At 38.6% G+C, this 20,861-nt stretch overlaps 4 protein-coding genes across 5 annotated transcripts; 2 read left to right on the top strand and 2 right to left on the bottom strand.

Annotated features, from left to right (window-relative positions):
* Positions 1 to 6: 6 nt before the first annotated feature.
* Positions 7 to 3,013, top strand: naxd (NAD(P)HX dehydratase). The gene is made up of 11 exons (XM_055160266.1): positions 7 to 594; positions 678 to 1,073; positions 1,403 to 1,553; positions 1,626 to 1,671; positions 1,739 to 1,827; positions 1,932 to 2,040; positions 2,117 to 2,167; positions 2,248 to 2,352; positions 2,423 to 2,543; positions 2,614 to 2,737; positions 2,828 to 3,013. The coding sequence occupies exons 1-11, from the start codon at positions 87 to 89 to the stop codon at positions 2,976 to 2,978; spliced, it is 1,851 nt and encodes a 616-aa protein (XP_055016241.1). The 5' UTR covers positions 7 to 86; the 3' UTR covers positions 2,979 to 3,013.
* A 291-nt stretch (positions 3,014 to 3,304) lies between these two features.
* On the top strand, positions 3,305 to 5,537 carry ing1 (inhibitor of growth family, member 1). The gene is made up of 4 exons (XM_020939184.2): positions 3,305 to 3,462; positions 4,115 to 4,274; positions 4,425 to 4,573; positions 4,661 to 5,537. Exons 2-4 carry the CDS (start codon positions 4,139 to 4,141, stop codon positions 5,297 to 5,299), a joined length of 924 nt encoding a protein of 307 aa, XP_020794843.1. The 5' UTR covers positions 3,305 to 3,462; positions 4,115 to 4,138; the 3' UTR covers positions 5,300 to 5,537.
* Positions 5,538 to 5,578: 41 nt separating this feature from the next.
* On the bottom strand, positions 5,579 to 8,010 carry ube2al (ubiquitin conjugating enzyme E2 A, like). 2 transcript variants are annotated; one of them, XM_020939149.2, is made up of 6 exons: positions 7,810 to 8,003; positions 7,238 to 7,318; positions 7,136 to 7,161; positions 6,971 to 7,060; positions 6,782 to 6,870; positions 5,579 to 6,363 (listed from the first exon to the last, which is right to left on the bottom strand). In XM_020939149.2, the coding sequence occupies exons 1-6, from the start codon at positions 7,851 to 7,853 to the stop codon at positions 6,235 to 6,237; spliced, it is 459 nt and encodes a 152-aa protein (XP_020794808.1). In that variant the 5' UTR covers positions 7,854 to 8,003; the 3' UTR covers positions 5,579 to 6,234. The 2 variants fall into 2 exon arrangements, with proteins under 2 accessions (XP_020794808.1, XP_020794806.1); XM_020939147.2 differs by having other exon boundaries at positions 6,971 to 7,161; positions 7,810 to 8,010.
* Positions 8,011 to 8,464: 454 nt separating this feature from the next.
* On the bottom strand, positions 8,465 to 18,460 carry ankrd10b (ankyrin repeat domain 10b). Its single transcript, XM_020939152.2, has 6 exons — positions 18,126 to 18,460; positions 17,387 to 17,539; positions 16,730 to 16,821; positions 10,609 to 10,874; positions 10,421 to 10,528; positions 8,465 to 8,967 (listed from the first exon to the last, which is right to left on the bottom strand). The coding sequence occupies exons 1-6, from the start codon at positions 18,321 to 18,323 to the stop codon at positions 8,753 to 8,755; spliced, it is 1,032 nt and encodes a 343-aa protein (XP_020794811.1). The 5' UTR covers positions 18,324 to 18,460; the 3' UTR covers positions 8,465 to 8,752.
* Positions 18,461 to 20,861: the final 2,401 nt, after the last annotated feature.

Raw genomic sequence — 20,861 nt, forward strand, 5'->3', positions numbered from 1 at the left:
GAGCAGAGGGCACCAGCGGATTTGATAGCTAAAGCTAGCGGCTAAAAGCTGACCTAAATCAAAAATAAGCTTAGTGTGGGTCAGACATGCACTCAAACACCACGCGGGGGTTCTTGTGGTCGGACGTGGAGACGAGGACCTTGTTGAACATCTGGGGGGAGCAGGACATCCAGACAGCGCTGGATGGGAGCTTTCGGAACAGTTTCGTTTATCGCGACGTAGCGTGTAGACTGGCGGCGATGGGTTTTGACAGGACCCCGGAGCAATGCAGGGTACGGATTAAAAGCCTCAAGAGGCAATTTTTACTGGCTAAAGAGGGCAACTTACGCAACAGTGGACAGTATCACAAAATCTGTAAATTCTATGACATTATGGAAGGCATCCTGAGCAATCGTCCAACTTCAAACCCACCAGACATGTTAGAATTTGGACCCGGAGAAGAGGAAGCTGGGGATGGGCTCGATGAAGAGGGAGAGGATGCTCAAGAATCTGAAAATACTGAGGACTCTCATTGTCCTCCTGAGACTCAAGTCAAGTTGGAGTATGGCAGCACACCAAGCCCTGTTCCTGTTAAAGTAATAGTGAACAGAAGTAGTAAGTCAAAAGAAAGTTTTCAATACACAGGTTAATATATGCTCTTGTGGCTCTGAGTTTAACATTAACACTTCTTATTTTAGGTGCCACTGTAAATCCTCAGTCTAGCAGTCATAGAGGAAACACTTTGCCTGCTCGAACACCCAAGCGACCCCGGAGACGCCGAACTAACTTTCCCCTGGAGAAACTTCTGGAACAGTTTCTGGAGCAGAGTGCCCAGGCAGAGGAGAACTTCTATCGAGTGGAGGAGCAGCGTTTAAAGGCAGAAGATTGCAGGAGAGAGGCTGAACATGGCCGAGAGATGCACATGTTCCAGATGTTGGGACAGATGTTTACCAGTATCTCCTCAACCAGACCATGTTCTTCTTCCACTCCTGCTACATGTACAGACAATCAGCCTAGTCATATCAGAGGCACTTCAACACAAGGGGAGTCTTTCAGGCCGCACAATCCAAACCAAGATTTACAGCATTTAGGAGGTATTTTATGTGCCATTCTGAAAGCCTTGAAGTGGAATTTGTTTTTATTTTATGTGAAGACGATAAAAGTAAGCTCATGAAAAATATGTAAGGAAGAAAAGGGAAAAAATACTACTTCTTATATTTTTATTGTGTTATTTCTAATACAGACTGCCCTCCTGCGAAAAGGGTGCTTGTGCATTGTTATATAATATAAATGAGATAAATATATATATATTTTTATCTATATTTCTTTTCAGCATTGTGACCACATGTTTGTACTGTATGTATACACCAAAGCTTAGTTGTTGCTTCAAACTAAAAATATTGTTTTGCTTGTTCTTTCCCAGTGTTTGAGCGTTTCTACAGTTTAAGCTCTAAATCCCACCACAGAATGGATGATGACATTCTTGCACTGGTTAAAAGAACAATCCCTCCACTAACATCCAAGAAGCATAAAGGACAAGATGGACGGATTGGAATCATCGGAGGATGCCAAGAGTATGTTACAAATAATATTTCCCTGTAATTGTTTTTAACTTTTTTTTTTTATACTGATGTATGTCATTTCAGGTACACTGGAGCACCTTATTTTGCTGCAATTTCTGCACTGAAAGCGGTAAGTCATTATATAGCCTAGATTTGGGGTTTATTAAGTTTTATATTGTTGATTGATTTGTTTCCAGGGGGCTGATTTGGCCCATGTGTTTTGCACTAAAGAGGCTGCACCAGTCATTAAATCATACAGCCCTGAATTGATTGTTCACCCAGTCTTGTAAGTAAAGATCTGACTGATTTTGTTTTTTTTATTTTTTTATTTTTGATTTATTTATCTATTTATATAATGTATGTTCACATTTGTGCTGTATGTTGATTCAGAGACCGTTCAAATGCCTTAGAAGAAATAGAAAAATGGCTTCCAAGGCTACACAGTGTTGTGGTGGGACCAGGCCTTGGGAGAGATGATCATATACTTCAAACAGCTAAGGTATGCAGTTTTAAAGAGTAGAAAATCCAAAATAAGGATTTAGAGACACATTTGCTTATTTATTTTTCATTTTTAGGAAATCATAATTAAGTCAAAAACTAGAGACATTCCTATCGTCATAGATGCAGTAGGTACCTTATTTTCTATGCATATGTTGTGGCTTAATGGGGATTTTCACATTTAACAAATATATTTTTGTTTCAACAGGATGGATTGTGGCTAATTACACAGCAGCCATCTATTATCCAAGGTTATCAGAAGAGCATCCTTACACCGAACATTATGGAGTTTACTAGACTGTACGATGTGTTGGTATGTTATCTAGCACAGCTAGTCAAAATATTTTAATGTTATGTTAGTAATTGTCTTTGCGAATATGCAGGTGCATGGATCTATGAACACCAGTGACCTCAAATTCAGTGTCACACAGTTAAGCATCGCAATGGGGAACCTCACTGTAGTGTTAAAAGGAGAACATGATCTGATTACAGATGGAAGCAAAGGTCTATATCAGCCATGAACATAAGGTGTGATGTAAAACTTTTAACAATAACAAGTCAATTTGTTCTTCAGTTATTTCCTGCAGCACTGAAGGAAGTGGCCGGCGTTGCGGTGGACAAGGTGATCTTCTTTCTGGATCTATGGGAGTGATGGCACATTGGGCCCATAGTGCTTCCGTTGCTGAAATCTTTAGAGGGTGAGATTGTTTTTGGTAATTTATCACAAAATTTATAACACAATAGTTATAAAATAAAGTTATATTTATTATGTTTTTTTCTTTATTTAGTATGAATCCATCAGTGGTTGCAGCATATGGGGCTTGTTCTCTTACCAGACAGTGCAACAATCAAGCATTTCAGAGAAATGGCAGATCTACCACTACATCAGATATGATTCAGGAGATCGGCTCTGCTTTCAAAAAGTTATTTGAAAGTTAAAAAGTAACGTAAATAAAGTTTGGGTTATTCTATTACTACAGAGGCAGTGTTCTCATTTATCTATTTTGTACATTTCTGTTTTATGGTTTCATTGATTCCTTAATGTTTCATTTTCATGTATTGTACACTCAACGTAAGCATACACAGTTGTAAAGGTGGTGTGATTATTCAGGTTGCCAGCTCAAACAAAATACACCTATAGCTCCAACAATACAGAAATACAGAACGCTAGAAATGCAATTATTGGACATATTCGCGGTATTGATTGTTTTCAAGTCACACATGATTAGACTAGAACATGATTTTGTTATATTTTATGATCCATCCATGTGGCTCCATCACAAACTGGAAACAGAACGGAGCCCGGACGCTACACACTGCGCATGCGTCGTGCTACTGAATGACGACACGTGACGCAGTGCTAGCAGCAACCTGAGTGAACTAGCACATCATCGACAGGGCTCACGACAACAACAAACACACGGTTTGTCCTCTAACTTTGATATATTCTACATTTGCTACACGCGGTTACTTGTGTCTTCACTTGCGAGCATTGTCTAACGCTTGTTTGGCGCATAACATAAGCTGAATTGGCTGACGTTATCTCGAGCTGTATGGGACAATGTTACACGTTAAATGTTTGCGCGCTTACGGTGTCAAAACTCTTGACGATTTTATGAGTTAGCTTAGCCATTATGTTACATATGTATATTCTGTAGAGCTTGTGATACGTTTCGTTACTATTTGATAATACTTGTGTTTGCAAATACACCAAGACTTGTTAACATTTCTATTCATTTTAACCAAACTAGCTTACATGAAACACCATCATTCATGTGCTATGTTTTACGGTTACATTTTACTATGTAACGTTATTTTAGCAGCATTCAGTACATGCAAGTTATGCATTTTGTCTTTGAGCTGATAACTAAATCTTTTCCGATTAACGTTACCCCTCTTGATCGCTAACTCTACCTGCTATCTCATAAAATTGTAATACTACGTTATTGTGTGTTCTGAGTTATGTTCTTATTCTGAAGAGTTAATTGGCTAGTAAAAGTATTTTCAGTCAAAATCTTTTTAGAATTACGTTGACGTAGGTTAAAAAACACACATTGAACTATGTCTCTCTCCAGTGTTGAACGCAGTGTTAAGCGGACATGTTAAACCCAACCAATGGCGAACCAGGCCATGTCGTCAAATACGTGGAGGAATATCTGGACCTGGTGGAGTCTCTGCCCTGTGATTTGCAGCGAAGTGTGTCCATCATGAAAGAAATTGACGCCAAATATCAGGGTATTTTATCTGACATATTTATTTGGAGACTCATTAGCTTCCACAAAGTGGTCACTTGTCTTTGGGGTCCATTCTGTTGAATTTAGGTTCTACTAATGGTGCTTAATATTATTAGGTGATTCCTTTAACACTTACATGTGCACTTTTCAGATGTCCTGATAGAGCTTGATGAAGCTTATGAAAAATATTGCCAAGAAACTGACTCTGTTCAAAGGCGAAAACTTCAAATATCAATTCAGCGGGCCCTGATCCGCAGTCAGGAGCTCGGAGATGAAAAGATTCAAATTGCTGGTCAAATGGTATGCTTCATGGTGTCTATAAAATTACTGCATCATGTACACCATTTTATAAGGGGAAATTATTTGTGCATTTTGCTGTACTCGTAGGTGGAGTTGGTGGAGAACCGAACACGACAGATGGATTGGCATTCTGAAGTACTCCTGTCCTCTCAAGAAGTTCCAGAAAGTCATGTGACAACAGCCACTTCACTGACCACTACTGCAGCCTCCCTCACATCATCAGCAGCAGCAGTAGCATCTATAACACCAGGCAAAACTGGTCATCATGAGAAAAAACGAGATGAGGTTACCCTAAGCTCCGGTGGTGCAGACAAGACAGGAGGAAAGCGCTCGAGGCGGCAGAAAAATGGAGAAAATCGTGAAAGTTATGGAGGTTTAGATCATTCTGAAGATGTGGGAGGAGGGGCATCACGAGAGAAAAGAGCAAAAGCATCATCTAAAAAGAAGAAAAGGTCTAAAGGAAAGTCCGAGCGTGAAGTATCTCCTCCAGATTTGCCAATTGATCCTGATGAGCCCACATACTGTCTGTGTGAACAGGTGTCCTACGGTGAGATGATTGGCTGTGATAATGATGAATGTCCCATTGAGTGGTTCCACTTCTCCTGTGTAGGGCTACATCACAAGCCTAAAGGCAAATGGTTCTGTCCCAAGTGCCGAGGAGACAATGAGAAGACAATGGACAAGGCCTTAGAAAGGGCTAAGAAGGAGAGGGCTTACAACAGGTAGCATGGCTATCTGTGCCTATGGACTCAGTAGTATTAATGTTGTACCTTTCCTATTTGTATTTACTGTTAATGCTGTTTGCGCAGCCAGTAGAATGCCCTTGTAAAATTATTTTTGCAAATGAAAAGTTTGACCAGAGTACCCCTTTCTCTAAAACCTGCATGCATCAACTCCTGCACTTACATTGTTTCCATCATGCAATTAATGCAAGTTATACATTAAAGGTATTTTCAGACTCTGAGCATATAGACTCTTTCATGGCAAACAATCCACCTTAAACTATTTTAACATGTCATGAAGAAACTGCTTTTTTTATTTACAAGTACTGAAAATGGTATGAGAACAACCAGTGCAAAATCTGTACATAAAGTTTTAGTTGTGATTCTTATTTACACAAGTACTGAACAAAATTATGACACACTTTTCATGCATGTAACAGAGTTCACAACACAGCAAAGACAATGTGAAGTTGTCCAATATAATTTTCCCCAGTGAGGTTTGGGCTACTTGAATGCCTTCCCTATATACCACTAAGAAACCCTGAAAACTGCTGTGTAAAAATATACACTAACAGAGCAGTTGGGCACAGCAATATGAGCCCATGACATGGCCCTCAAAGATTCAACATAATTAATCCAGAAGTGATTTAAACTGGGTGAAATACATTAGAAAGCAAGGCAATGTCCCTTTAGTCCATACTGACAAAAAAAAACAAGGCAAGATTCAGAACAGTTCTCCTGATGGACTTCAACGGTAAAAAAAAAAAGATTATTCCTGGCAGTCAACTAAAAAAGACTTTATATGAGGGTGGAAATTGGAGGTAAAGTGCATAAAAGCTTGAAATAAAAATGTGTGGTTGGGGGACTAGGGCAAATATAAGAGGTACTTGACTAAAAATTGCAGCGCACACAATGGAAACAGCTACGGTGATTGTCAGGTCAACTGTCCCTCCAGCTTTGCTCGACAATGGCAGACACACGTTTCTCATACTCCCGCTTGTTCTCCTGATAAAGCTGAGCAGCCTGACTGTTGGCTGGACTGTTGGGATTTGGTTCATCGAGCAGAGACTGTAGGGGGGGAAAAAAAAGTATACTCAATATATTTATGTAATATATTTTACACATCAGTCATTCAGTTTGATTAAATATTGAAATGAATTATTTGACTGATTCCATCAACCAAGAGCATTTTTTTATTCCCTCGAGCACCACCTCTCCCCTCCCTGGACATAGGGATGCTGTTTCATGAGCAGTACTCATTGGCCAACAGAGGCACACAAAAACAAAGGTGAAAACAAAGATGAATTACTACATCTGCTGCCTGCTGTCAGAACACTACAGCAGCACATAACGAAATAATGTAATACTCAGGATTTACTTATGTGTCATAAAATAAAATTATTGTAGTCATCAATTAATAACACCAAACACTAATTATAACTTGAGCGCCTTGTAATTGACAGCCATAGCAGTGGTTTGTTTTTACCTGAATGGATGTTAGGATTGAAGACACATCATAAGTTGGACTCCAGCGATTTTGCAAAATGTCCAAACATATACTTCCATCTGCATAGACTGGGAGGACAGTATATATTGTTGAAAATATTCACCATTTTCAATTCAAGAGTTCAATTTAAAAAAAAAAAAAAAAAAAGAAGAAGAAAATGCTCCTTACCATTTGGATGAAACATCTTCGACACAAATCGTACTGTGGGTGGTTTATTGGGATATTCTTCTGTGAACTCTACAATGAGTTTAAATGTACCTGAAAGCATAGCATTAACAACATTAATTGTTTTTACAAAATATGCATCAAATTTATGTAGTATATATTTCTCACCATCTTCAAACGGCGTCCCCTCGGGCCTAAAACATCAATCAGATTATGTGATATGATGACAGGTGGCTTTGCAGAAATATGAATTAAATTTCACTAACTCACCCAAAAATGACAGCATTCCACACCATAATGTTGTTTTCTGATGGCGCACCACTCACACCAGCTGGAGGGTCCTCTTGTAGCCTATACACCAAATGTTTGAATTGTGAAACCAAATGTAAAATACCCCAACTACAACTACTTGAACATTCAAAAGAAACGGGTCCGTTGAGTAATATGAGTAATAAAGTAATATGATCCCATCTTCCAAGCACATTTCAAGTGTTTTGCTAAGTAAATAGAAATGTACGCACAACTATGGCTTTATTATAAACTCATGTGGGGAAAAAAATATATATATTTCAGTCTCACCTAACAGCACCTATTTTATGTGACGTAGACGAGCTGCTAACATGCAGTGGCTCAACTAATCAAACTGTAAATGAACACGGCCACCGATAAACAATAAACGCTATATTAAGTAGTTCCACTTAAAAATGTAATAAGAATATACATTTTTAACCAATTTAAAGTGTATTTGTATTTTAATACAATATGATGACAAATTATATGATGCTATGCTAATGTTAGCAAAATGTAGGAAGCTAATGTCACAGTCGATTTTGACAACTCACCTTTTGAAATCTCTCATAAGTCTTCTTCTAGCCGGTGTAGACATGACTCTTTAATGTGCTAGCCGTATCAAGACCAGGTTTAGTATACAGGTCTTTTTTTTTATTAAAATGTTTGCCTTATTTACGAGGAGGTTACTTGACACCACCCGCTCCCCTTTAGCTCCCGGTCGGCTCCGTTAATCCCAGCACTCAGGTTAGCCCAGTTTGGTTTACAGAGACGTACCACTTCATGCTCAGGGGAGCTCTTTTGCTAATACAACCAATTATGTACAGTTATGTAAACCTTACCAAGTTACGCACGATATACATAAACATAATAAATGACAATGGTCTAAGCCAGGTCTGGTCTAAGGTTAGGAATTGTTTCTAAATAACATTAATAAGATTAAAGTCTTTTAATCCCCCCCTTTGTCGTGATGGACGCGCTCGTCCGTGGGCGTGACTAGAGTGACGTGATGTTTGTGCAGAGTGAAGGTCGGGCTGAAGACAGGTGACCTGCAGCACACTGTACTACTGTACCAATGTACAGCCGTTGCCGAACACGTGAGGACAGGATGGGGTAGCCCCATAGCCCCATTTACAAAGTTTTATAGAGTGACTTTAATGCCTGCAAAAGATAAAGGGTAGCCCATGCTGTAATCACAAAACTAATAACCATGTTTAAGCACTTTTATTAAATAAAATCACAATTACTTAACAGAAATTCACAACTAGTTGTATCAAGACAAAACATAGGAGACTAATGACTGAGCCCCATTGCACATTTGTCTAGTGTTAGATGGAATTTTTAACAGAATCAAAATCACTGTATTTCTTCTTTAAACAATAATGCCCTATTGAATAATACTGGTCAACTAATCAAATTGAAGGCCAATTGTCTTTATGCTTAGGCATATGATACTGTGTATTAGGCAGAAACGTGGTACCACTCTGAATTCCGATTTTAAGATCCATGATAAAGAAGCATGGTGTTGTAAAATGCATGGTCGTACAGTTGCTCTGCAGTCACGGACTTCTGGTGCTCCACCTGGCTGCCTGCTGTACCGTGGATCTCAAGCAAATCACTGTGAGCATGTCTGATTTCTGCTGCCGGGCCGCACCCAAGCAGGGGCTGAGGTTGGCTGTGACCATTTGGGGTAAAGAGCCTTTCATCTGTCACTGCAAACAACAAATATATAATATTATTAAGTCTTCCTTTCCCTGAAAAAAATATACCAAGTTTATAAAATATATGCATTTTGCGTTTTTAAGTTATTACTAAATATTACAATGTTTAAAACACAATATTAACATTTATAACTACACATTGTGAAATGCATTCCACAGCCTTATATTCTAGTACAAGTTCAAGACCTTATTGGAAATATAAGATCTCCAAATAAGGCTCTGACCTGACACAGTGACCTAGTTTTTTGCAGAAGTATTTCAGCATTTGTGAGCTGTGGGCATAAGGGTGAAACACAGTACAGTAAGAATCTAGTAAGTGAAGATTAAATAGTGAACAAAAACATACAAAAAAGTCCACCACAATCATAAGTCTGTTAAATGTTTTGTATTTAATTAAGAATTGTATCCATAGCAAAACAGAATATTCTCATTGTTAAGTGCTAGAAAATGCATCTCAAATGTGAAACTTAATACTTTTACAAAAAAAATAAAACAAAAAACAGTACATGCCACAACACAGAAAATGATTTCAAAAGTCAAAAAGTAGATAAAATGAAGTAAAAACAGTTGCACTGTTGCTTATCAACACTGTTTATCTCAAAGTAATAAGTAAGGCTTATTTAAATGTGTACAAATTCATGCAGGGCCTTATTTATATCAAAGTACTAAAGTCTAACAGCTACTCATTCAATGAGCGCGTCACACCAAAGTGCTGGTTTAAAACACAAAAATCCCTTTCTAACTGAACAAAACTACCAACAAATAAGTTACACAAACAAATAACAACCTTTAACAAGACTCAAGTATTTTGAGCAACTCAAACTTTAAGAAGTTATTTAATGAAAATGCAATAAAGTGGTCAATTCTTTAGATTAAACCGGTTACTTTCATTTTAGGATATGTTTTGGATTTAATATACTGTTATTAAGTAACTAAATAAATCCATATGTTGTACATATGGAGGAGTTCACAAATATTTTGACAAATACTGACATTTGTAAAATGACTGCAGAATTTGACATTATCAATGTTTGGTGTGATAAAATTGCAATAATAAAAAGGGAATTATTCTTCAAAGTGATTCTTTTACAAATTCAAACACATATGCAAGACTAGTGTATAGCACAGTACTTAAGCTGAAGTCAGATAAGTATATGCACTTACATTAAGTACACACCTTTACATTTATCAATGTATACTCCCACCACCCCCAAAACAACAGGTTTGCATATTACGCATAAACACAGCCCAGCCACACTAAATGTAACCTGGAGACCAACAAAGTACAAAGCCCTCTACAGGTAAGCATATGAATTGGTGTAGTGGCAGTGAGTCTGCATCGATGCCACTGTAATCACTTCCAGCTCTTTGGCTGGTTGGCTTGCAGCGTCTTGTCTTGGAGCTGCATACCCGTTTAACTCTAATGCAAAGGATCCTGGCCCACCTGAGCTTGTAGCAAAGGACAACTCCATGTTTGTGCTTTCCATTTGAACATCTTGAGCACCTCCCAGTGGCCCATTCCCGTTTAGATAAACTGGGGCCATGTCCAGACCTAAAAAACAAGTATTGACAAACCTTTATAAACAGCACTTGCAAGTTTTGTGTTCATGTTGAATTCAATAATCGGCCTACCAATGGGTCTAGCCTTTTTCACTGGGTTTAGTTCAATGCCTTCAAATGACCTCTTTCTGTTTGGAGTGCCATTCAAGAAACTGCGTCCCTGGACCGAGGGGTGAGAGTGGCCCCCATTCTGGGCTGTGCCGTTCACAAAAGGCCTGTTTTGGGATTGGGCCATGTTTTGTTGGAAGTTCTGGGCATTGGACAGAATCTCTGCACACTCCTGGAATCCTTGTGCGTGGGCCAGGTCGGCAGCAGTCAGCGCACTGGCATTCCTCAAACTGCACAAAAAGAACAAGTGTCACCAACACACACCTGCAGAAGGAGTCACACACAAACACACACGCGCGCACACACATACACACACATATACACATTTACATACACACAAAGGCCACGCACTCTCTCTCACACACATACACACACACTCTCCCTCTACTACACTCCTGCATAGACAGACACACACACATATATGCAAACAGTATGTACAGACACAACCTGATCTGAACTATCCTGACACCCTCTACGTCATCTTGGAGGAAATGACGTGTGATCACTTTGGATCATTTGAATTTGAAATAAATAGTCCCAAAACAGGAAACTGCAAAACATGGCATGGTTAAGCCAACTTTGGTGTTTAAAAAAAATACAAAAAAATACAAAAAAAAAGTTTTGCGTTGAAGTCAAAGACTTTGCAGAGGTAAGATGACATAAGATCCAAGTATGTCGCCTGGAGTTAGAACGACGAATTAAAAAAGTACTTGTGATGTCAGTTAACAGTGCCAAAAATATTTAGAAACATTATTATAATGTAAAAATGTCACGTAGCAATTCTTTTAAAAATAAAAGTAAAAATATAAAAATAGACAACATTCTTCAGGGGTATGTGTAGAGGGTGGTCTCCGGTCAACACTCCACAAGAAAGCAAAGAAAATTTGAAAATATCTTCAAGATCAAGAAATCCATGGGTCTTCATACAAAAACAATAAAGAAAGTTGAAATGGTGAGAAATAAGAAAAAAAGACTTCATTGCTCTTCAAAATGTAAACATTTTCTTGTGATATAACAGTTGTGTTAACCATGCCATGGTGCAGCAAATCTAAAGTGATTTGAAGTGACAAAATGAATGCACAAACAGTATGGTGTAACCACACAAGCACTGTACCCTATTAAAGCTTTGTCCTCTGTGAGGGGCAAACGCAGACCCCATTAACACACAAGCTAGTGCACTGAACTAACTTTAAGATAACCAGCATTAAAGCCAGTAGGTGTGCAGATTTGTTTAACAGAGATGCTATCCTGATTCATTTAAGCATGACACAATAGTTTACTTATATTGCACCATAAAGGAGCAACAATGAGAGTTTCTATAATTACAACTATACTGAATGAAAAATTTCAAATTTGTTTAGGTTTACAGTAACATGTACAGTCATGTAGTGACAAGTTTACTGTTTGGTCAGTCATTGTGTAAAAGGTGATCTATCTACATTTGAACTAAATTTGTGGAGAAAAAAAATACATTTCAAGAACTAGTGCACAATGAACATTTCATAAACAATCAAAAGATTCAAAAATCATAAAAGTAAAATCACACAACTTGTTGCACATCGTACCCTTCAAATTAACGCTTCCAATTTTTCTCATAAGTTTATAAAATTATAAAATGGTCTCACTAAGGAATATACAAACATTAAATTTACACATTTTGCTATGAAGCTGCTAAACTCAGTCCAGGTGAGTAATAACTATTAGGTTATTCTTTTATTATTTATTCTCTCTGGTTAAAATAAGTAACATTTATGGGTGCATTACTGTATGTTAAGAACTCGACTGAACCCCCTCAAAAATGAGATGGAACATCTCAAGGGGCATTCTAATAAAACATTTTTAATTACTAGTGGCCCAGGCAGAGACGAGAGATGGAACTAGTTCATTAGTATTACTGTACTGATCTTAACAAACATCTCCCATGTGAAAATAATTTTAAAAGTTTCTATTCTAAACTTGACATACTAAATTAAAGTGAATAATGCATTTATTCTAAATACTATTCTATTGTATTTATTCTTAATAGTTGCCCATGTACAGTCAATGTTCAGTGGTCAGTGCACAATATTTACAAAGTGCTGACAACTCTAGTTAAAATTAACCAGGAGTTTATAGTTTACAAATAATTAAACATAGATTGCCTATACTTCAGCCATTCCTTTTGGTGAGACCATCATTTGAAAAATCAAATATCAAATTAATAAAACAAAGGAAGCGTTAATTCTTTATAAATGCCTGGTATGCTTTGCTTTTCCCGTCCTAAGCACAGATTATATCTTCTCTATCTACTGTCTAACTTTCAAGAGGCAACCTACAATCATGCTACATGTTGACATGTGACTCACGTGATTAAACCTGTCCTTTTAAAGGGCTCCTATGGTTAGTTGACAAGACCAGAAACAAAATATATAAAAATAAAACAAAAACTAAATATATAAACAATTATGGATAAGAAGCAAAGCATGCAGGTATATTTCTTTAGTTGTGATTCATTTAAAAACCTAGCATTAAAACCAATCACCGCAAGAAATACCTCAACAGTTTGCCAGTGTGTAGATAGGAAGCGATAGTGAGAACACTCAATGCCACAACAGTGCGGCTATCCCAGGGAACGGGGCAGACTCAGCAGTGTCTATTCTCCCCCTTTCTAGGATTACTTGAAAAAACCAAGTCATTTCCAATTCAATAGCTGAAAAACATTAAGACGTACGGTTCTGGTTCTGTTAACAGTATCAAAACGTTTGGAGTAACTTATTGTCACTTTCATAAAGGAAAAGGTGACAAAGAATATAGGTCAAAACAGACTGTATTATTGTATATGGTTAATACTGAGACATACAAACAAAAACATCTCTGTAGAAATTTTCTGAACAGTGAAATGGCATTCAACAAAATGAGTGTTAGCATAACATAGTTCATAGATCATATATATACACAAAAGCTAAAGCTGGTTTGCCCTTCTCTCATTTCCAACTGTGTCTAACTCTGAGCTGCCAGCTGCTGTCCTAACCAGACACCATCTTACCTCCTCTGAGGCTCATGACAAATTAAACATTACCTTTTACCCTTTACTCAATTAATTTCATTATTAGGAATATTTGACTGCTTAATAAGTTGTTTAAATAAATACAATAACATTTCAATTGACTTCAATAGAAGTCTAATATTGCCTTTAAAAAGCAAGAATATTATAAGAGTAGGAAATCCTTGGGTGGTGGTGTTCAGATGGGTGAAGTGGGGACACTGTGCTTGCTTGATGTGACATTCACGTCAGAGGAGAGATCTGCCAACGTCTGTACAAAAAGGCATCTTCTGCTTTTGCTTCAGACCGGTAAGACATCTTGATTTGAAGTTGGTTTCAAGAAGGTGGAAGAATCATGCCATCCATGACAAAGGAAAAGGTTTCTTCTTGGTAAAGGATTAATTTACCCAAGATATAATTGTTAGAAACATAAGTATTATAATTATAGTTATAGTTTCTAATGTGATCCAGTCTTGATATGTGGTATCTGCTAGAGTAGTAAGCAGACTTAAGCTCCATACATAATGAATGTCTTCTCCAAAAACACAACTGAAAGAGAGAGTGAATTGAATATCAGAAAAAAAGAGAAAGGTCCATCAACAGAACCCAGTTGGAGAAGGATCACATGAAATGTAAATTCAACAATTTAAAGTAGTTGAAAAAAGGTATATAACGTATAATTAGGGTTTCAATAATTTTGCAAACCTTTTCTTCGTTTGAAGTAAAAAAAATAAAAAAAAAACATTGAAAATAATTCAAACAGATTACTATTTTGCACAGATTTTTTTAATGTTCATTTTGTCATGAGCCTCATCACTCCCTGTACCCTGTGTTTTCTCTCATATGAAAAGCTGCCTAACCTCAACTACCCATTTAATGTTCAATCTGTAAATGGAAAAAATAAACATTTACTTTTAGACATTACTAATCAGAAAATAACCAAATGCAAAAGGAAATCTGAGCTTCTGCTATAAATGCATACTTGGAGGTTACAGATATAAAACACAGAAATTAAATAGAAGTATTAAAAGGAATTTCCTTTTTTTCTATGCATTGCAAAAGATTTTCAAGCAATCTTCCTCCAGAGATTTAGGCTTTGTGAGATGTTAGGCTTTAATAGTTACAGGTTAAAGTTATGCATTTTAAAATAAAATCTATAAACTCCAAGTATTTTTTAATATGCTATTAAACTAAACAGTACTTTGTGTTGCATTATTATTATTATTATTTTATTTTTTTTTTACAAATAAGCAGCTATGCTTGAGTTTTTATTGACTTTATTTTATTTTTGATTTGACTTTCTTTTTATTTCCAATGTAAATTAACTTGAAACTTAAAGTTGAAACTTAAAGTAAATTCTAAATTACTAAAATTCAGTGGTGATTTTTTGCCTCTCACTTAAATAAAGGTTAGAATGGCAGAGGTGGATAGTACCGAGTTACTACTCAGACTGCATACTTTTACCTATTCAGTAATATATTTTGTCTTAAGAAATAGTACTCTTTCTTGAGTTTATAAATAATGTCTATAAAAAAACATAAAAATCTAAATGTTGACAATGATTTGAACATTTGTGCACTGCTCCTTAATAAGATTCAGGTTTTTTTTGCTGTCCATACTTCAAAATGTCTGATTTTGTACATTATTTGATGTTTTGTCCTGATGTAATTCATCAACCTGCTTTATACTCATACTTGGTTAATTTCTTGGACCTCTACTTTTTACTACTCAAGTAATATTTTGAAGTGACGTTACTCGTTCTTTTGACTACTCAACATTGGTTAACGGAGCACAGGTTATTAAATAAAATACAATACATGGCTAATTTGTTTTGGTTTTATTAGGATTACACTGTCCGAAGCTTTTTAGCCTTTTTTCCATATTCAATCAGAGTTCTCAGAAGCAACCTTTAAAACTATTTACCGACTTAATATTAATGCAATTATATTCAGTCCGTGTTTGTAATGTGTTTTATTCTATGCAACAGTTAATCTTGTTTTTGGACGCGCTCAGTACTTGTGCATTTGGCCATTCCAGCTGTGTAAGACAGTAACCAAAACAAATGTTAACATAGAAAACCACACTTTAGTTTCAACAAAGATCATGCAAATTGGTCTAGGAAAAATAGGGAATTTCAACTGTTACATTAAGATGCCCTTTCAGGTGTACACTACATCAACATTTCAATAAGCCATAACTTCCACATTAATCCAGCAGACTGTCTTAAAATCTAAGGCCATGAAATTAAAAATAAACTGATCATTTACTTTTATTACACAGAGAGGGCAGCTTAATATACATTGTTGCCCTAACAGCAACAATTTAGTGTATTAACTTTCAGATTCAAGGGATCACCATCAAACAGTTATTATAATGCGCTTAGACTGAAGTACACAAATACAGATAAAAAGTATGTTACTGGATATAAAAGGGTGGGTGACTGGACTAATTAAAGAGCGCTTCTTACAGCGACTCATTATCATAGGCAGTGCATCAGGTTTCTTGGAATGTTCCACATGATGGCATTTGCACTTTTCACAGTTAAAAACTCACAGTTGCTAGACTCTAGTAATTATTTAAGTAGAGTCTACTAGACTCCAATAATAATAATAACAAATAAGAAACAATAGACTCGTGAGACATTACTGAAATCCTGTGTAATACTCATGGCCAAATCAAATTACTCAGTAAATTAGGCTGTGGTTAAGCACAGCCATAGTTGAACCTCTCAGCACTGTGGTGTTATTTGGTGTGGGGAGTTGTTTGGATGGGCCTCATGGAGGATAGAGGTTGTTTCTATAGTTATTAGATATCAAAACAGCCTTACTCATCATCATTGTTAAATCTGTTTGCAACACACCAACCACTGTTTCTGACAGCTATAAGAATCAGCAATTACAACTGAAATAGGCTTCAGTTTAATGAACGTTGAACTGGCAATTCATTGAGTTTGTTGGTGATTCCTTGTAAAAAAGTAAATAAATAAATAAAAGTTATTACTATATTATTTGTAAAAACACAAAATGAAAAGTTTGAGGAGAGGGATGTGGTCACAGAACTTACTCAGCTTTAGCTCCCTGAACCAAGAGAGCATTGATGCAGTCCAGACTGCCCGCTCGAGCAGCCTTGTGGATGGGCGTTTCGCCCACATAGTCCTATGATGACAAAATGTGGCATTACATTTACAGAAGAGGAATTTCCTTGACATCAGTAGAGATCAAAAGAACAAAAGCAGTAAAAGTAGGTTTAATTCATGGCTGAACATTTCACCTAGACTTTTACAACCACCCACGCACCTCGCGTCACTCTCCAGACAAGACAACAGACAGATACAGAAACTATCACAATATCATTCTAAAATACAGGGTTACTGGGTCTGCCTTCATTTACGCCACTTTAAATATACAGTACTGCATGATGACAACACCACATTATGTCATCCTGACCTACAAATCCAATTTCTCCCAGCTGTGCAGCAAAGCATTAAATATATATTTAAGTCAGTCAGTAGCAGCGTCTGAGCAGAAAGTAGAACAAGAGAAACCATGAGAACCTCTATACAATTCTTCCAATGTTAATACAAGCACTGCCTCTGTGAAATATGGGTCAAGTCTAGGACTCAGACACAACATAATACTTAAAGGTTCATGACCCTTGGGTGGATTTAAGTTTATCTTACACCTATTTATGTTTGAGTTACAAGTGTGCAGTGCATCCTACCTGTCTGTTAATATCTGCACCAGCTTTGAGAAGCCACAACAGGCACTCAGGGTGTCCCCCAAACGCAGCAATGTGAGTGGGAGTCTGGGCAAACCTGGAAGTGACTGCATTCACACTACAGCCCACTTCAACTAGGCGCATGATGCACTCCAGCTGTCAACAGAGAAGCAAAAAAAACAACAACTATTAAACATGACTGAAACAGTCAGGGCAAGTGCGGACAAGATAACATGGAAAAATTGAGAAAACTGGGTCCATCCTGTTGTGAGAGTGAATAGAAATGTTTTTATTCGGACAGATTCAAGCCGTGTTTCCTAAAACATACTTGACAAGCAGCCTACAAATAAGACACATTTTTGAGGTTTACGGTTTTCTTGAAAGGGGCTCGGTAATGTAGCCTTCGGGCTACAATATTCCCGCTCGACCACAGAGTCTATGCGCTCAACTGAACTGAACGTACTAGGACAATAAAATGGCTTATGTCATTACAGAAAATGCACATATTAAACATGTATATTTTAAGCAGAAGTGCCAATTCAAATAGTCACTTTCTCACAGTGTGTAAGTTGTGGCGATGACTGCTCGTCTGTCTCGCCAGTGAACAGTGAAAACATCAGGAAATGGCCGAGGAGGAGACAGCGCCATGTCTTCGCGGCACTATTAGCTCATCCTCCAAGTATTAGCAGTACCAAATGTTACGTATCAACAACAGAAAGACTAAATTAAAGTAAATACGCACCTTTCCAAAGTGCGCAGCCCAGTGAATGGGCGTCCAGCCGTAAAAGGTGTCCTCCACAGCGAGGTCAGCCGGGTTAGCGGTGCTCTGGAGCAGAGAGAGCAGGGCGCCAATGTCCCCGTCTCTGCAGGCGCGGTGCAGAGGAAAACGGGCCGTGAGCACTTCTTCGCTCGAAAACCCAGACTCCAGCCCAGCCGACATCTCGGCAACACGCAGCTGGCAAAGAGCAAATGTTTCACGGTAATGAAGTACGGTTTACCGTGGCCACGCAGAGAAGACACGCCGGTGCGCCTTCTGCCTGACAACACAAAGCAAGGAGCCGCACGCACGAAACTCCAGAAGCGCAGGATCTGGTACAAATCATGGACTGGATTTATAGTCCACACTGACACGATCTACACCCCAGTATAGATAAAAACCTGGGCTGGATTTCACCACTTCTCCCCTTTTCCCACTGAACAGTGTTTATCTGGACTTACCACAAGAGGGCAGCAGAGTTCTGCTTGCATTGGACGCGTCTGGGGGCGCAGTGTTTGTCTGGTGCTTTAAAGGTTGTATGGAGGATTTTTTTTTGTTTCAAATTGTCAATGATAGCATTATAGAGGTGCAGTAGCCTTGTAATTATGATGACCAAAAAAAAGAGAATAAAAATTCATCAACTCTGGACGTGGTGGGGCCAGCTAAACATTTGCCAATAGATAACGACACTGCCTCGTTATCTGTTAGCTGACAGGCTGTCAATCAATCTCCCTACGTTTCTAGCGTAACTGACTTGCCTGCGCGCCGCCGGTACGTGGTTTGCGTACACCTGTCACGCAGTCCACAGACGCAAGACGCACAGACGCTGTTTACTCCACCAACGCAACAGTTCTTAGCGGCTTTTTTTGACCTATATCTTCCTCGCAGTTAGCACAAAGTTTGTTGCAATGGCAGACAAGAATCCAGGAGCAGTTAGCCGCAAAAGAAAGTCCGTTTTTGAGGTCGCTGAAAGAAGAAGACAAGGGGAAAAGCAGCGAAGCCAAACTAAGGTGATTCTTGAAGATTCATTCCAGCGATGGCGCAACTGAAGCAGACGCAGGGTCTAAAGACTGACGCATTGGTCGCCAAATTACTCCTGGACAGGTAACTTCTGCTTATTATGAAAACGTACTTTATTTCCAAGAGCTAGTCAAACGTTTTTCAGGACACGAAAGCGATATCCTATGTCTGAAAACGTAATTTTCAAGGCAAAGAAAGAGTCCGCTTGCTGCTGCGTGTTGTAGCTAGTTCATTCGCACTGAATCTCCGCGCAACCTTCTCTGCACCTCTTTCCTGCTCCTGTCCCCGCTGCCCGTTCCGCTCTTCCCCCTGCTCCTCACTTCTCCGGGCACGGAATCTCCGCGCACCGCTCCCCTCTCCTCTCTCCTCTCCCTGCTCCCTGCTCCGCTCTTCTCCCTGCTCCTCACTTCTCGTCCGTGCACGAAATGTCCGCACACCCGCTCCCCCCGCTCCTCACTTCTCCGCCTTGCCTAACCAACACTGTAGTTAGTTGTTTACAAGTCATGTGCAGCGCACCGGCTGTAAACAAACCCGTTTCTGGCGTAAGGAGGAGGCGGGAGGAGGCGTTTGTACGTAGGGAGCTGTAGGGGAGGGGGGGTGGTTTCACGCATGCGCAACATTTGAAAAAGGACAAACAGTCGCTGGATTTCTCGTTCCTTGGAAAATCCTCTATACAACCTTTAACTGAACAGTCTATGGTCTGGTGTGAGTAACTTTGGAATTTATAATGTCTGTCTCATGATGAGAAAGAAGTCAGTGCTAATTTGTCAATAGTCCATTAATTATTAGGCCTCTAAAAGTTCCTAAAGAGAAAATAGTCACACTCATCACACAATCTCAGATATTGTTACGTGGTAATCTACAGTTTCTGAGGGCTCACACTGAGGTTGACTACATCTGCCGCAGTCTCAGATCACTGAGCCACCAGACAAAGGAAAGGACCATGGGATATAGAGTTGCAGAAAATCCCAAAACTTCCTTGGACTGACAGACTGTTGCACAGTCTTACCACAACTGACAATTCAACATCTACTAACAAATATTACAAACAGCCTAATTACATTTACTCAGGATGATCAAATTCTTTAAAGTGGGACAAAACATATAAACTCACATGCCCACAACCACATTTCAAATAAAGCAGATAAACTATACTGGGCAGTATCTAAAGGACTAAATAAAAGAGTGAGGGGAAATGATGGGGTCTGGAATAATAAAGAACTGTGGGAATGGTGTAACAGGTCGCCCCTGCAGTCAGGTGTTTGTGAGCAGAAACACTGGGCTGTAGTCAGGGCAGAGGCACATCATGTCACCAACTACATGTAGTTGCCACGCCCAGGTGTGAGAGAGACAAGAGAAATAGAGACAGAGAGATTCTATGTTTTGCTGTAGCAAATTTCCAGTTTTTGCTGCAACATTTACCCTGTGCTTTTCAGCCACCTTTGTGTCTCAGTCAAAGGTCTCTGTGCGGTTTAAAAGAACTACTGGTCAGGTAGGATCAGCAGGGCAGTTTGAGGAGAGGAAGAGCCAAAAGTGTCCCTCCTCTGTGTTCTGCAGCATCACAGCTGTGACCAGGGGGAGCCAGGTGAACACAAAAAGAAAGGCCTCCTTCTTACCCCACTGGTTCATGGTTTATTTCCTCTAAAAGATCTTCTGACACATTTTCTGCCACATGTGGTGTAAAAAGCCTGTAGCATTCCA

Source organism: Boleophthalmus pectinirostris, unplaced genomic scaffold, assembly GCF_026225935.1.
Source record: "Boleophthalmus pectinirostris isolate CB_2022bp ecotype Guang Dong unplaced genomic scaffold, ASM2622593v1 HiC_scaffold_1, whole genome shotgun sequence".
Classification (NCBI taxonomy): Eukaryota; Metazoa; Chordata; class Actinopteri; order Gobiiformes; family Gobiidae; genus Boleophthalmus; species Boleophthalmus pectinirostris.